A 15,906-nucleotide genomic window follows, 5' to 3' on the forward strand; every position below is an offset into this window, starting at 1 on the left:
ACAATCTGTCCCATACCACTCGTCTTCTACCTCTTACTGGGTCTCCATAGACACACGTAAGGAAGAAGGATAAAGAGCCAAGAGTAACCTTTAAATCAATGATCTTGTTATTGCTAGTCAGTATGTCGACCACGTAACTCTGCTTCCACATAACAGCCATTCCTCCACTCCTACCAATAGGATCAACCGTAAGTAACTTGTCATAACCCAAACTTGTTTTCAATTTTTCTAAGTAACTAGATTTTTGTTTAGTCTCCATGAGAAACAAAAAATTAGGAAAATACACCCGGCGCATCTCCCTGATCCGTTGAACTGTCTCGGTGTTTCCCGCCCCTTGACAGTTCCAGCTCAGTACGTTCATTGGGGGGCAGCGGCTTCAATACGGAAGCCACTGGAGTACTTTGGTTTTGGTTCTGCTTCTTAGATCCTTCACAAGCAGGGTCAGTTGCTTTTCCCTTGGTACGATTATCTCCTGAATCCTATGGATTGTCATCTAGTGTCAGCTTAGACGGGACTGTGGTTGTACGCAACCTTCTCTTCCACGCTGGAGGCCTGTTCCTCTGTTTTGTTTTGCATCGTGGGTCCCGGAGTTAGAAGAAGGCTTACTGGATGCCCCCATACTAAATCCCGTAGAACTCTCAGTGTACAGAGACTTTGAAGAAGAAGCGACCCTCTCAGCTTCTTGAGTAATAAGAGGCGCACCCAGCTTGCTGGCTTGTTCACCTCCCGACGATGAGATAGACTTAAGAGTTCCACCATCCTCAGTATAGCGAAAAACCATCCCTTTCCCTTGGCTAATATCAGTAGTGATGATGGGGGCGTTGATGATCTCTTTGGTCCTTTGTATCTTTAATACTTTGTTTAACTCTTTCAATTCTCGCCAAGCGCTCTGTAGGGTCAGCATGAGAGATGTACAACATGGAACTTTGCTGATCCTCTTTAGACAGCTCCGGGAATAGAGATGGAAAGCCTGGGGGACCTTCCAAGAGCCTTGGTATGAAAGTCTCGCCTTCTTTGCTTTTTCCTTTTGTGAGATCCATTGGTGGAGTCTGAGAAGATGACCCCTTCACCGGAATGCAATGGTTATGGTGCTTGTTTTTCAGCCAAGGGCATTGCACTTTCTCATGCGTGAGTTTAAAGCAATGAAAACACTTTTTCCTGATTTTTTCATACTCATAAGAGATTGCAACACTTTTGCCAGCTGAGAGGTTAAAGATCTTCTCTTCTCTAGCAGGTTTAGATATGTCAAAAACCACTTGAGCACGGATAAAATCAGCCTTCTGAGACACCTTAGGATCATAAGCTACCACCTTTACCTCTCCAATAGCCTTGGCCATCTCAAACATGGTATCAATGGGGTAGTAATTGCATGGCATGGTCCTGATGCGTATCCAAACTTCAAACTTCGTGAGAAAGTCATTCGGAGGAGATTCTGTCCATCGTTCGAGGAGCATGGTCCAGAAGTTGAAAGACCATGGTCGATCATTCAAGACCGTTTGTAGATCTTCCTCACGCTGGAAGATGAACTGAACCTTCTCTCTAGAGAGATCAATACCACGAACTCTACCAACCAATCTCCAGTGTTTTGGCATATCCTCGATCATTCGAGACATAGACTAACAGTCAGGATTCAGCAGTCTCCCCAGCAGGCTAAGGGAGTTCTCATCAAAGACTCTAAAGCGAGGCTCATCAGGGAGTGTGATCGGCTCATCGTCTTCCAGCGTCATGGATTTCATCGCAGAGAATAGTTCTTTAGATATCGGAGCAGTACGTTCGTCAATAGCCTTGAAGAGCCACCGTGAAAAGTCTTTTTTTGGGAGAAGATCTATTACATGTGATTGGTGGTGACCTTTAATGCGATTGAATTCGGATACCTTTTTCTGCGAAATCATATCAAGAATTGGGTTTGTTGACCAAGCAAAGGAGGGAAAATGGAAATTTTCTGAAGGATCAGATTCAAAAATATTTGGAAAAGGAAAGAGCAGAAATAAGGGAGTTTTAATATTCCAAAAATAGACCGTTGCTCGAAGCCGGTAAGGAAGTTCTGCTCAATGATGAGAGAGAAAAGTAATAAAGTCAAAACCAACAGACTAGGCCGGAGAAAAATTCCGGTGGAGAGCAGAAAAAAAGGAATTTGTTTTTGTTGATGATACTTGTAAAAACAGAATTAAACAATATTTCAAAATTTGTAATGTCATATTTGAATATATTTATTTTAATGATGATGAAGAGTTATTATCATATTCTTAAAAGTTTACCAAATATATAAATCAACATTAAATATAATATATGAATTATTATCATATTCTAAATTTTTTATAAAAGTATAAATTAACATTAAATATAGTTTTCCATGTCATTAATTTTAGTAGCTATGCCACATTTTTTGTGTGAAAGCGATTGTAAAGAGAACATGTGGCAAATCAGTTCTCAAATAATGTATATTAGGTATTTTCTTGCACCATGTGAAATATTTGTAAAAAAATTAATTCTAGTTAAAAAAATAAATATTATTAATACTGTGGATTTTATATTTTCTTAGAAATATTTTAATATAAATTTAATTTAGGTAAACATAAATTAAGATAAAATTAATTTATTTTTATTTTAAATCATATTTAAGAATATATATATATATACGTATGTATTTAAATTTATAATCTTAGCTAGAGTTATTTTTGTTCAATATTAAATAAACCTGTATAAAATTGATATATAATTGTATAGTTATAAAAACTAAATAGTATTTATAAAATTTGTAGATATATAAAAGAAACTAATGATTTTACAATTAAAATTATAATTTAAAAAAGAATTGTATAAATTTTTGAAAATTTTAATGATAAAAATGGGTTTTTTGCAAATATGACTCAAAACTTGAAGTCAAACACAAAACCAACTCATGTTTTTTTGGAAACTTTGACATGCCACTTTTACCCCCAAAGTTCAGATTATTCACGAAAATGCCATCACTTTTTATTTTATTTTATTTTTTCGAAAATGCATATTTTACTCTATCACTCTTATCTTCCTCAAGTATTCACAATATTGTAATTGTCTTCAATACACCAACCACCATGAACAACCAATTTGAAGCTCTTAATGCACCTAAATATCGATTTACACTCTTTTTTTCTCAATTCTTATGAATTAAAAACAACATCTCTTTACATTCTCTTCGTATTCATCCAAAAAAAAACTCATGATTTTGATTCTAAAATGTGTATGGTTAATAGAGCCATTGAAGCTTACGATTCTTAGTGGGTCACTTTTGTTTGAGATTTTGGGTGCTTGGAAAAGATATTTTAAATTTTTTTATGGTTCATAGAGCCATTGAAGCTTACGATTCTTGGTGGGTAACTTTTGTTTGAGATTCTGGGTGCTTGGAGATGACATTTATGTGCTAAACAAGTTATCACTGGTTGAAACTATGAAATCAGTTTTTTTTTCCAGATCTGTTCGTCTAGACGACTTTCGGATAAGTCGTCTGGCTGTAGACGACTTACATGGAAGTTTTCTGGTCAATGCAGAGGTTAGTTTTGCAATTGGCTTTTAAATATGTTTTTCTAGACGACTTACATGGAAGTCGTCCATCTTTGTTTGTTAAAAAAAATTTTGAGACGGCTTCCATGTATGCCGTCTAGGAAAAACGGGTTAATTTGCATTTGACCGAATTGTGTGAGAAACTTGACTTTTCCTGGACGGTAAAAAAAATAAAAAAAAACACAATATTTTGTTATACCTAGACGACTTTCATGTAAGTCGTCTCAGGTTAGTTTTGCAGTTGAAAAATAAAAAAAAAAATTATTTTTGTCTAGACGACTTACACGAAAGTCGTCCACGACTTACACAAAAGTTGTCCATTATTTTATTCCGAGATTCTTGTCAAACCTTGCTCATCTTGGACGACTTTCATGTAAGTCGTTGGACGGACGACTTCCGTGTAAGTCGTCTTGAAAAAAATCATATTTTTTATTTTATTTTTCAATTGCAAAACTAGCCTGAGACGACTTACATGGAAGTCGTCTAGGTAGAACAAAATACTGATTTTTAATTTTCTACATGACGACTTATGTGTAAGCCGTCCAGGAAAAATCAAAATTTTGACACAATCCGGTCAAATGCAAAACTAACCCGTTTTCCCTAGACGACTTACATGGAAGTCGTCTCGGATTTATTTTTTAACAAACAAAGATGGACGACTTCCATGTAAGTCGTCTATGTTAAAAAACAATTGCAAAACTAACCTAAATAGATGACTTCCTAGAAGTCTACCAGACGACCTCCATGGAAGTCTACCAGACGACCTTCGTGGAAGCCGTCTGCGTCAATATTTAATAAACTTTCATTTTTTCTAAAACTATAAAGACTTTTTAAATATATTTTTTGTTAATTCATGTATATAGTCAATATTGGTGCTACTGAATGAAATTTATAACTTAATAGGTGATATTTATGAGGTTACCAACATTCCTGCTTAGTAAAGTTTCTAGTTTCCACGGAAGTCTTCTACGTTAGTTTTTGTAAATTTGTTAAGTAACTTTAAGATATGTTTATTTAATTTTTAAAAGTGTTAAGTAACTTCAAGAATATCAAGTAACATGGTTTAATGTGTCTTCTTAGATCATAAGATATATTTTTTACTTATGTATCTGATGAAAATGTTCTACCTTTGAATTTATCTAATGTTTTATGTTTTGTGAATTTGACTAAGTTTTCTTGAAAATTCTTCTCCCTTACTTGTAATAAATTTGATTGATTTTTTGTGTTATTGTGTTTTGCTATTGAAGTTGTATCAATAACTTCAATTATTTCAAGTAATTTTGGCAAGATAATATATTGGAAAATGAACATATTTACCAAACTTTTTCATTAATATCTCTTCAAATTTACAAAAAAAGTCACAACTAAAGGTGTACACATGCAAATCACAAAACAGACCACAAACAAAACTATTATAGATCATTCCTCTACAAAGACAAGCTTAGACTCCACTTGATATGGAAGAAGACCCCGTCTGGAAACTTCTTTGAAGTCGTCTGGAAAACTTTCTGGAAGTCGTCTGGAAGACTTCTTTGAAGTCATCTGGAAGACCTCTTGGAAGTCTTCTAGCGCATGTAATCAACATTATATGTAATGTAATGTTTTTAAAAAAAACATTAAATGTAATGTATGTTTTATTACTATATTCTAAAAAATTTACCAAAAATATAAATCAACATGAAATCTAATCTTCCATGTTATATTTATATATATATATATATATATATATATATATATAAGCTATGTAATATTTTTTTAGAAATTGACTGTATAGAGAACATATGTCAAATCGATTCTTAAATAATGTCTAAAAGATGAGATGCGATTTTATGGAAGCCCACTAGTTTGAATTTTGGGGTTTAGTTACAACTTTCATTAAAACATAATAACTCAAAGGACACAGCTTAGGGTGAACCTTTAAATTAATTTCACCATTTATGACCAATCAAAGTGACACATATATTATTAATTAAAAAATATTAAATTAAATAAAAAATAGCTACAAAAAATAAAAACGCTAATTTTATCGACGCTAACGTTTCCAGCTAAACCCTAAACCCTAAATCTTAAATTCTAAACCCTATACCCTAAATTCTAAACCCAAATCCAAATCCCTAAACCCAAACCGTATACCTTAAACCCTAATCCTAGATCCTAAACCCAAATTATATACCTTGAACCCAAAAACTAGACTATAAACCTAAACTCTATATCCTAAATCCAAATCCTAGACCCTAAACCCAAACCGTAAACTTTAAACCCAAATTATATATCCTAGACCCAAAACAAAGGGTTGGGTGAATTTAGAAACCTAAAGTTCTGTCCTAACTCAAATGCTTTTAATAAAAAAATAATAATAACTCAACTGCTAAGAACTACAATTATATAATTTTCCTCGTGCAAGAAAGATGTGTCGAGTGCACTGTTTTGTTTGGTACACATTCCTAACTAATCGAAGCTTCCCTCCCTCGTGGAGCACGAGTTGTTTAACTCGAAGCCTAAGAAAAATGAAAGTAGTTAGTATTGATTTTTTTTTTTTTGTAAAACGTAATGTCCGTATTCGAAACTGTTTTATATATACACAAAAAGTACCAAGCCTGAAGCCACACATTCCACCTTCATCTCCATTTCTCACACTTAAAGGTTATCTTTCTCTCTTCCCTCTTACTCCTTTTTATCTTTTAGTAAAACATTAATGTCCGTTATTTTACAAGTTTTTTTAAATGTTTTTATGAATATCTGTAAAGGAACCTGAATCTACGAGAGAATATGATAATATTATTTAAAAGTAACGATCTAGTGGAAGTATTGTAGTTCTCCACTTAGATTAGTTTCATCATTGTCCCTTTTTCAGTGTGGCCAGTGTAAACGATGCATGAATGTTCATGACTCTTCTATAATTTTCGTATGCGTTTCTGATTAAATTTAGGTTTAAGAAAGAACAATGGCGAAAAAGTTGGATGCTCAGGGTGGCCGTGGAGGAGAGGTATGGGACGATGGTGGTGTTTATGAGAACGTCAAGAAAGTGTATGTCGGTCAAGGTGACTCTGGTGTGGTTTACGTCAAGTTTGATTACGAGAAAGACGGCAAGATCGTATCACTTGAACATGGGAAGAAGACAATTCTTGACCCAGAGGAGGTAAAACATTTTCTTTATATACGTTCAACAAAATGACCAAGAGAGTTTTCTTGATTTTTTTTTTTTTTTTTTGCTAGTTTGAACTTGATCCAGAAGATTACATCACATCCGTGAAAGTGTACTACGAGAAGCTCTTTGGAACGCCAGTAGAGATCATCACGGCTCTTATCTTCAAAACATTCAAAGGCAAAGTTTCTCAGCCTTTTGGATTAGCTTCTGGTACAGAAGCTGAGCTTGGAGGTGGCAAGGTCGTTGGATTCCATGGAAGTGCGAGTGATGCTATTCATTCTCTTGGAGTTTATATATCTCCTTCAACTACTCCAGTGACTCCACCAGCGTCAGGTGGTCCGACCAAACTGGAAGCTCAAGGTGGTCGTGGAGGAGAGATTTGGGACGATGGTGGTGTTTACGAGAATGTCAAGAAAGTGTATGTTGGACAAGGTGACTCTGGTGTGGTTTATGTCAAGTTTGATTATGAAAAAGATGGGAAGACTGTATCACTTGAACATGGGAAGAAGACACTTCTTGACCCAGAGGAGGTAAATAGATATTTGTATTCTTGATTTTGATCAAGAAAGGTATACATATCTCTCTTTTCCTAATATTGAAGTTTTGTTGTATGGTTTTGCAGTTTGAGGTTGATTCAGATGATTACATAACATCTGTGAAAGTTTACTACGAGAAACTCTTTGGAACACCAACAGAGATCATCACGGCTCTTATTTTCACCACATTCAAGGGTAAAGTTTCTCAGCCGTTTGGAATGGCCTCTGGACAAGAAGCTGAGCTAGGAGGTGGCAAAATCGTTGGCTTCCATGGAAGCGCAAGCGACGTGATCCATTCTCTTGGAGTTTATATTGCTCCTACTTCAACACCAGTGACTCCCTCCGATATTATTCCAGCACAAGGTGGAGATGCTGGAGTTGCATGGGACGATGGTGTTCATGACGGTGTGAGGAAGATATATGTAGGCCAAGGTGACTCTTGTGTGACTTATTTCAAGGCTGAGTATGTAAAGGATTCAAAGCCTGTCCTTGGAAGTGATCATGGGAAGAAGACATTGCTTGACCCAGAAGAGGTTGTTTTCTTGATTTCTTCAAAACTAGTTTTTTTTTTTGTTAATTTACAACCATTGAGTTTTTGAGTATTGAATTGGTTGCAAAACGTGCAGTTTGTGCTTGAAGATGGTGAATATATCACAAGTGTGATAGGCTACCATGACAAGATTTATGGTGTAGATGCACCAGCGATCATCTGTCTTAAATTCAAGACAAACAAGAGGACGTCCGACCCGTATGGAATGGACTCAGGAACTGAATTCGTGCTGGAGAAGAAAGACCACAAGATCGTTGGGTTCTATGGACAAGCTGGTAACTTTCTTTACAAGATTGGAGTTAAAGTGGCGCCCATAGCCAACTGATGCGGAACCAGTCTTATAATATGCCAGGAGTTTGAATAAGGTTTATTATGTGTATTTATGGAGTTGTATGATCTTTTGTTGTATTTGGTTTGTCTCAAGCTTAATGTATGTGTGTGTTGTTTCTTGGCTATCTAAATAAAGGAGGGTTCTTCTATTGTTATTTCAATAAATTTGCGCTAAATGTATGTTTCATCAAGGAACTAGAGAAATTAACAATTGGAACAAGCTTCTTTTATTAAAATGGATCACAGACCCATCAAAGACAGAACAATAACACAAATAAAACACTTCAAACCACTGAAGAGATGAAACAAACAGAAACAGCACAATCAGCTTATTCAAAGTTCAACGTGAAAAGACCACAAAAGTGTGACAAATTCAAGATCTCCAGGATTAGTTGATGGGAAGAACATGGACTCCAAATTTGTGAAGCAGATCACCAGAACTTCCATGGAACCCAACGATCTTGTGGCCTTCCTCTTTGAGATCGAACGGTGTGCCAGCGTTAAGACCGAAGGGACCATATGTTGCGGGCTTATTAGTCTTGAACGTAAGCATGTTAACGATCGCGGAGTTGCTCGCTGAGATTTTATCGTATGTGCCATGTACTTCCGTGATGTACTCACTTGGATAGTTAAGCTCAAACTGGAATCAAAGTAACCAAAACCAAACTGAAATTAGTCCATATATTAAAAAATGGAAAGAAAAAGAAAGCAAGAACTAAGCTAGTACCTCTTCGAATCCGAGTAGAGTACTCTTTCCATGTTCATCTCCTATGATTTCTGAAGAACCTTTGTTGTACACAAACTTAACCGCTCCTATACCATCATAGGTTTGTCCTACAGATACTTTCCGTATGCCGTCGAAAGCGCCGTCATCCCATGTTGTTCCTCCATCACCACCCTTAGCTTCTAGCTTCTTGGTTTGTGTTGCAGGAGTCAAGGGGATGGTGCCTACTGGAGCTAAGTAAACTCCAATAGCAGTGAGAGTATCACCAGCTCGTCCATGGAACCCTGTAATCTTGTGACCGTCCTCCTTGAATTCAAAGTGTGTGCTACCTTCGAGACCATACGGACCATATGTACCCTTGTTAGTATGGAAAGTGAGACTCGTCAGGCCATCACTTCCTAAGATTTTGTCGTAGTAGCCTTCCACGATGGTTATGTATTCATCAGATGCAAGCTCAAACTGCACAAGAGGAACGGATAACAAAATATTGAAACTAATTTTTCCACAAAGCTTTTTCAAAAATAAAAAAAAAAGGGAAACTCTAGTACATATCGGTTTTAACGTACCTCTTCGTATCCAAGCAATGTTGGTGTCCCACGTTCAGCTCCAATAACAACCGACAAACCATTTCTGTATTCAAACTTGACAGCTGCTATACCATCTGTGCCTTGTCCAACAGAGACCTTTTTAACATTGTCGTGAGCACCATCGTCCCACACAGCTCCAGACGCACCACCCTTAGCTTCAAGCTTCTTCGGTGGAACAGTAGGAGTGGTGGGGGTGGAGGACACGGGAACGAAATACGCTCCAATGGAATTGAGATGGTCGCTGGCGAAACCGTGAAACCCAATGATCTTCTTGCCTTGAACTTGGAGAGTAAACTTAGTACCACTACCATCGAAATCATAGCCCATGTAATCAGACGTCTTTTGATTAGTCTTGAACTGGATTCCTATGATTATATTGGAGGAATCATACCAACCCTCCACGGAAATTAGATGCTCGTCCGGGTGGTTAATCAAAATCTGCAGTGATTCATAATGTCAGTACCAAAAAAATCCTCCTAGTGGGTCAAAGTGAAAAACTCTATTAAACCTTTTCTTAGCTTCTTACCTCTTTTGTTGAACCTCTACTACCTTGCACACCGCCGAGGGCTCCTTGTTTCGGTTGTCCGGCTTTCACATAACCGAACTGAACGTATTGAACGCCTGCCCCACCGGTTCTTACGGTTATCTTTGTCACGCCATCGTGATCGGATCCGTCGTCCCATGCGGTTCCTCCTGTACCACCTTGTGCATCCAACTTTTCAACCCCTGAACCGGTCCCTGATCCGCCGGTTCCGGTTCCTCCCGTGCCAGTTCCTGTTCCTCCCGTGCCAGTACCACCGGTTCCGGTTCCCCCAGTTCCAGTTCCACCGGTTCCGGTTCCACCTGTTCCGGTTCCTCCGGTTCCGGTTCCGCCCGTACCAGTTCCTCCGGTTCCGGTTCCTCCTGTACCGGTTCCAGTCCCGCCGGTTCCGGTTCCTCCCGCACCTGTTCCTCCGGTTCCGGTTCCAGTGGGTATGGGAGCGTAGTGAACGTCTATGGAGTTGAGAACATTGCCGCTAGTACCAAGGAAACCGGCGATCTGTTTACCGGTACCCTCTGGAGCAGAAATCTGGTAACCAGTTTTGTTTCCGTAGGGACCATAAGTTCCCTTGTTCGTTTTGAAAGTCAACGACGTTATAACGTCTTGCGTGCTCAGCGTTTTGCCGTAAGCAGTCAGAGCCGTTATGTACTCGTCCGGACCCAAAGTGAACTATTACATAACAAAACAAAAAGTTCAATCTATTGTGTTACATAACATTATATTATTACGCTTTACTATTAAAACTGAAACTATAAAAGACTTGTTTGTTTTCAACTAACCTCGGCAGTTTTGGGCCCAACGGAGCCACGACGCTGAGATTGAAGAGCGGTTCCGGCGTACGTGACCTGGATTGAGTAGATGACGTCATCGTAAGTAATCTGAACTTTGTTCACCTTTGCGTGCTTACCATCGTCCCAAGACATTGTCGCTTTCGATTACCTGTTCGTATATTATACAGTAATACAGATTTTAATTTTGTTGTTCTTGACTAAATGTAAATATGTAATGAACTGCTCCATAGTGTAGATGAAAGTCTCAAGTCAAAGCTAATAAATCCGGTTCCTTAATCTAAACGCATCTCTCACCAATATAATACTGTATCTTTTTAAGAAAAAATATTAAATTATATAATTAAGAATAAAAGTGAACCAAATAACAAAGACACAAGTGGCATGTAAATCTTTTTGTACTATAAAATTCTCAAAAATTTCTCACCTTCTTTCCACCATTTATATTAAAATAAGAAATTCATGTCAACCTCCGGAGAAGCTTCAACATCTAACTCATGTGATGAAACCGGTCTATATCTAAGTCTTTACAAAATGATAATAGTCTCGAGAATTGGTTAATCAAAAGTCAAATAGGTCTCTTAGTTTTTCTTTTTCAAAAAGAAGCGATTGAGATAGAAATAAAAAGAATCAACTGATTATTTTCGCACAGCAGGTACGTAGTACATACATACATGATACATTTATGTATACTTTTTTTTTTAATATATACTTCTGTTCGAAAAAACATATATAATACATACAAAGAGAGAGAGAAGTCAGTGAGAGAGGGATTACCTGATTGTAGTGATTATGAATCTGATGATGAGGATGAAGGTTTGGTGTGGGAGAAGAGAGCCTAAATGCTAGGATTTATATACAACGAGCTTTGTTATAATTTAGTGTATTTAATTACAACAATAATACGCATCACATGGGCCCTTTATAAAAATATTAACGTGGGTCCACAAGTATGTAATAGTTGTAACTTTCCTTCTCATGAAAACATAAACCATTTTGTTGACTAATTTTTCCTTGTTGATCTGTAAGCATGATGAATTGATGATAACGTTCACACCATTAGAAATTCCACCTAACCTAATCCTGCTGGTTTCTAAACTCATGTTTTAATTATTTCGTTACCTAAATTAGATTATACACGTAAAATTAGCCAAATTATGTTTTTGAATTGAATACTTATCGGGCCTCTGTTTAGTACACTGGGTACTAAAATTCAATGGAACCTTTTTGATCAATCATTTCCTTAACTATCTCGTGAATTGATCGTGCATCGCATGCCTGAATAATACGGAGTATATAATACAGTGCTTGGCTGTCAGCCTGTCACCTGTGTTTATTTATTTCCCTGATACCCATATCGTTGTAACCGATCAATTCTTATCGTATTTTGTATTATTTTTTTTCCATTTGAAATCGGTTTTTGTTGTAGCAATATGTACTAAAATTACTGATATGTCTAGTCTAACCCTCGTAATAACTTGAGTTTTTAATTTAGTATTTTCTCCTTTTCATTTTATTTGTTATTTTAGGTTCATGCACGCATGTTAAGAAAATGTTTAATTTTGCATATTTTCAAAATAAAAATATCATTACTTATACACCTAACCATATTTCAACCATTAGAAAAATAAACCAGAGAATATTTGCTCATAAATTTTACATTGAATTATAAAACGATATTTATTTTAAAACAAAATTTTTACTGGAGTTGGAAATATTCGGGAATCTTCTTAATTTTTCAAGAAATGCTAACTTTTTTTTGTTCTTTCATCAAGGCATGAAATTTAAATAAAAGAAATGGCCACTCGTGGTTCTCGTGGTCATTATTTATTTATATTATCATGACAATAATGATAACTGGTTAAGCTTTACAAATAAAATATACTATCGCACTCTGAGAAGGGCTCGTCGAAGTCTAAACTCGTGGAACGTGTATGCTAGGATCAGATGTCCACTTCCTTACGCGGCTGATCCAAGATTAATATTGTAAACTCAATCGACGTGATGGAGGTAGTTAATATCCTTGTTCAAAAATGCGGGCGCCTAGCCGATTAATCGGCCGACTAGGCGCTCCGCGCAACCCCACCGCCCCGACTATGACCAAACCGGTGCAGTAAATCGGACTACCATTTAATCGGTCAAAAACCGACTAATCGGTCAATTAATCGGTTAAAATCCGATTAATCGGGTTTGAAATCCGATTATTATCAAAGAAAAGTTTGGATTTTCTTTTTAAAGTTCGGTCCATGTTAGAAGCCCACTTAACAAATTAAAACTAAGACCTTAACATGTATTTATAACTGACTTGAAGACTTCTCCTACTCCTATATTACCGATATGGGACAAGTTAAATGATCTTTTAAAACTTTTTTCCTAAATCGCGCTAATTTAAATGGAAAAAAAAAACACACACTGCATATTATTCAAACCCATCACCTCTCGCACCTAGCAATTCCAACCGAACCACTGTACTACGATGTTCTTACATGCATAATTCACATATATTTATATATATATTTTTTTTTTATAATTAAAAAATAATAAAAAACTAATCCCCGCGTATATCCCGCTTAATCCCCGATTTTTCGGTAACTCGTTAGGCCCGGACTCACCGTCCGACTAGCGCCTAGCGTAGTTTCGAACATGGGTTAATATATTGTGATGAAAAGTTTATCTTTTATCGTACGATACGGAACTCGTTTTTTTTTTTTAAATCCACCCTTGTAATACATAACTACTCACATCGGGAATGGACTACCACCGCTGGATTTGTAAAAGACGAAGCAAAATATACAATCTAACATTCCTAACTATAAGACGGTAGGGTTAAGTACCCAAAACTTATTTCAAACAAAATGGAGCACAAAATCCTGGACAAGACTTAAAACGCTGAAACATTACAAGCCATAGGTCAATAATACCAGTAACGAATAATCATTGTTAAACGGTTACACGGTACACCACGTAGTAGGCACGATTATTACATCTTTAAAAAATATCACTATCTATTAAGAGATGTGTACTACTACTACTAAAACTAGATCATTAATATCAACTATTGAGATCACAACATTTTAATATTTGACTGACACGTGAATAACGAGATTATATAGTAGTTATATAAGCTAGGGTTTGACCCGCTCTTACGGACGGGTGAATAAACTTTATATATTAGAAAAAGTTATAAATTGATTATTTATTTATTTATTTTTAGAGTTGGCTATCCATCACTTTGTCAATTTTTTGAGTTTAGTGATCCAAAAAGAAAAAAAAAATAGAATTGACTCCTTTTCATTTTTTCTTGTGCTTTATTCAATACAATTTGAGAAAAATATTATTCTTCTTTACATAGATTTTCGTTGGCTAGTTATTAGGAAAAAAATTATTTTTCTTTACATAAAAAAATTATTTGATCTTAACTAAATTTTCTTTTCATGATAATTTTTTTCTGTTGACTTATTGAATCAAAATAATTGCATAAGCATTGATCTTACGTCCATTTTTGAAACACCCTCAATTATTTTAATTTTAACGGATTGAAGATCGAGATTGAGGTCCCACTCTGGTGGACATCCAGTTAGCTATTTTGTCCATTTCCAGACCTCTAGTAATTGTGTTTTGGGCAGCAGCTGAAAGATAAGTAAAATGTAGATTGCAGTAAATATATGAGTGAAAACGTGGTAGCAGAGCGGTGGTGGACGTTTAGTTCCGGATAACTTGCCTGAATTCTGGCGTTGAAACGTCTTTGAGATGGCGCAGCTGCATCCTAAGGGCTAGCTAGCTAAAGTGTAACCATGGCCGTGTTTCCAGAGTAGCTGCATAGTTACAACGATAAGCAACATAGGATGTTGAAAGAACCTTTCTTGTCTTGAGCTATGATGGATGATGACGTGTTGTGGTGCGTCGATCTTCTCCAAGAGGTTTCCTGCCCACCATTGATGAACACTACTGCAGTTGTTCAAGGACGTGACATTAAAATTTTAATTAGCATAAGAAAACCAGTGTAAAGATTTTGAAGTATATTAATACGCTCATATAAACACATGCTTGGTCTGATGGTATTTTCTTTGATATCTTTGCCAGTAACGTCTATTCTTAGTGACGGTTTGGCTAATTTTAAGATCGCTGGCGATATGAGCGACCTGATAGCGACAGAACGGTTGGACTTGGTAGTACAGAGTAGTGCTTTAGAGAACTATGTTGGATCGTTGCTTTTCTTAAGAAAATTTTAGCTCTGTGTTGTGGTCTGGGACCATTTTGCACAATGGTTCCCTCGGCTTGTTTGTTTTTTCCTTTCCTTGGATTAAATTCACATTTCTTAAAATTCCTATAAAGACTATTACTTTATAGTCTATGTTTGTGACTATTACTTTATACTCTTTAAGTTTGTGTTATATGTTTTCAGATTTTTAGAATTTCAAAATTTATGTCTTAAAAATTGTGGTTCTTAATTTTGCGTTTTCTTCTTCCATACAAAGTGAATACTACAAAATTTATAGTAATTTGCATTCGAATGATACATTAGTTATGCCTTGCATCATAGACCATTGTTGTACAGAAATAATATTCGCTATACGTTTTAAAATAAGTCCATTGCGGTACAGAGAATATTCGCTATACGTTTTAAAATAAGTGGGTGAGACTATCAATGTGTATATGTTATATGTTTACAATCTGCAACTTTTATGAAGTCTAGGACGATTTAACTGTTGCTAAGTGGGCTTCTAATTTACTAGGTTTAGCTCACTATGTAGTGAAGGCATCCACTCAAATTTTTGGGAGTAATCTTACGCTACAAGAAAATACATGCTTAACGAGGAAATTTAAAGAGGAAAAACAATCCTCGTAAATTTATGTCGATTTTACGAGGAACTTACGTGAAAAACTAAATTCATCGTTATTTCCTCGTAACGTAACGACAAAAGTGTTTCGTCGTAAAGTGGATGTAATTTGACGAGTATTTTACGAGGAAAAACTATTTCCTCGTAAATACGACGTAAACTTTGCGTGTTATTTACGAGGAAATAGTTTACGTGTATTTAGCGAGGAAATTTTGAATCCACCAACTTTGTAGGTGTTACACGTTTTTTTTTGCCACCTAATTAATTTTCGTCGTAAATTCATAGGAAAATTACAACTACCAGATTCGAAATTTCCTA

At 36.2% G+C, this 15,906-nt stretch overlaps 3 protein-coding genes across 3 annotated transcripts; 1 reads left to right on the forward strand and 2 right to left on the reverse strand.

The window, feature by feature from the left end:
• Positions 1-800: 800 nt before the first annotated feature.
• On the reverse strand, positions 801-1,613 carry LOC106292264. Its single transcript, XM_013727867.1, has one exon. The coding sequence runs from the start codon at positions 1,611-1,613 to the stop codon at positions 801-803; it is 813 nt and encodes a 270-aa protein (XP_013583321.1).
• A 4,476-nt stretch (positions 1,614-6,089) lies between these two features.
• Positions 6,090-8,253, forward strand: LOC106295110 (jacalin-related lectin 35). The gene is made up of 5 exons (XM_013730902.1): positions 6,090-6,186; positions 6,473-6,682; positions 6,760-7,221; positions 7,314-7,760; positions 7,854-8,253. The coding sequence occupies exons 2-5, from the start codon at positions 6,488-6,490 to the stop codon at positions 8,100-8,102; spliced, it is 1,353 nt and encodes a 450-aa protein (XP_013586356.1). The 5' UTR covers positions 6,090-6,186; positions 6,473-6,487; the 3' UTR covers positions 8,103-8,253.
• A 58-nt stretch (positions 8,254-8,311) lies between these two features.
• Positions 8,312-11,614, reverse strand: LOC106295109 (jacalin-related lectin 34-like). Its single transcript, XM_013730901.1, is given in 11 exon segments — positions 8,312-8,747; positions 8,835-9,290; positions 9,398-9,635; positions 9,637-9,664; positions 9,667-9,856; positions 9,945-10,465; positions 10,468-10,509; positions 10,512-10,547; positions 10,550-10,628; positions 10,739-10,898; positions 11,525-11,614. Coding segments are annotated over 10 exon segments (1,986 nt in total). The 5' UTR covers positions 10,883-10,898; positions 11,525-11,614; the 3' UTR covers positions 8,312-8,495.
• Positions 11,615-15,906: the final 4,292 nt, after the last annotated feature.

This window comes from Brassica oleracea, chromosome C5, assembly GCF_000695525.1.
Source record: "Brassica oleracea var. oleracea cultivar TO1000 chromosome C5, BOL, whole genome shotgun sequence".
NCBI classification, from domain to species: Eukaryota; Viridiplantae; Streptophyta; class Magnoliopsida; order Brassicales; family Brassicaceae; genus Brassica; species Brassica oleracea.

Coding starts and splice junctions, on each gene's coding strand:
- LOC106292264 (XM_013727867.1), bottom strand. CDS start 1,613: ATGTCTCGAATGATCGAGGATATGCCAAAACACTGGAGATTGGTTGGT.
- LOC106295110 (XM_013730902.1), top strand. CDS start 6,488: ATGGCGAAAAAGTTGGATGCTCAGGGTGGCCGTGGAGGAGAGGTATGG. Junction 7,222..7,313: donor CACTTCTTGACCCAGAGGAG/GTAAATAGATAT, acceptor ATGGTTTTGCAG/TTTGAGGTTGATTCAGATGA. Junction 7,761..7,853: donor CATTGCTTGACCCAGAAGAG/GTTGTTTTCTTG, acceptor CAAAACGTGCAG/TTTGTGCTTGAAGATGGTGA.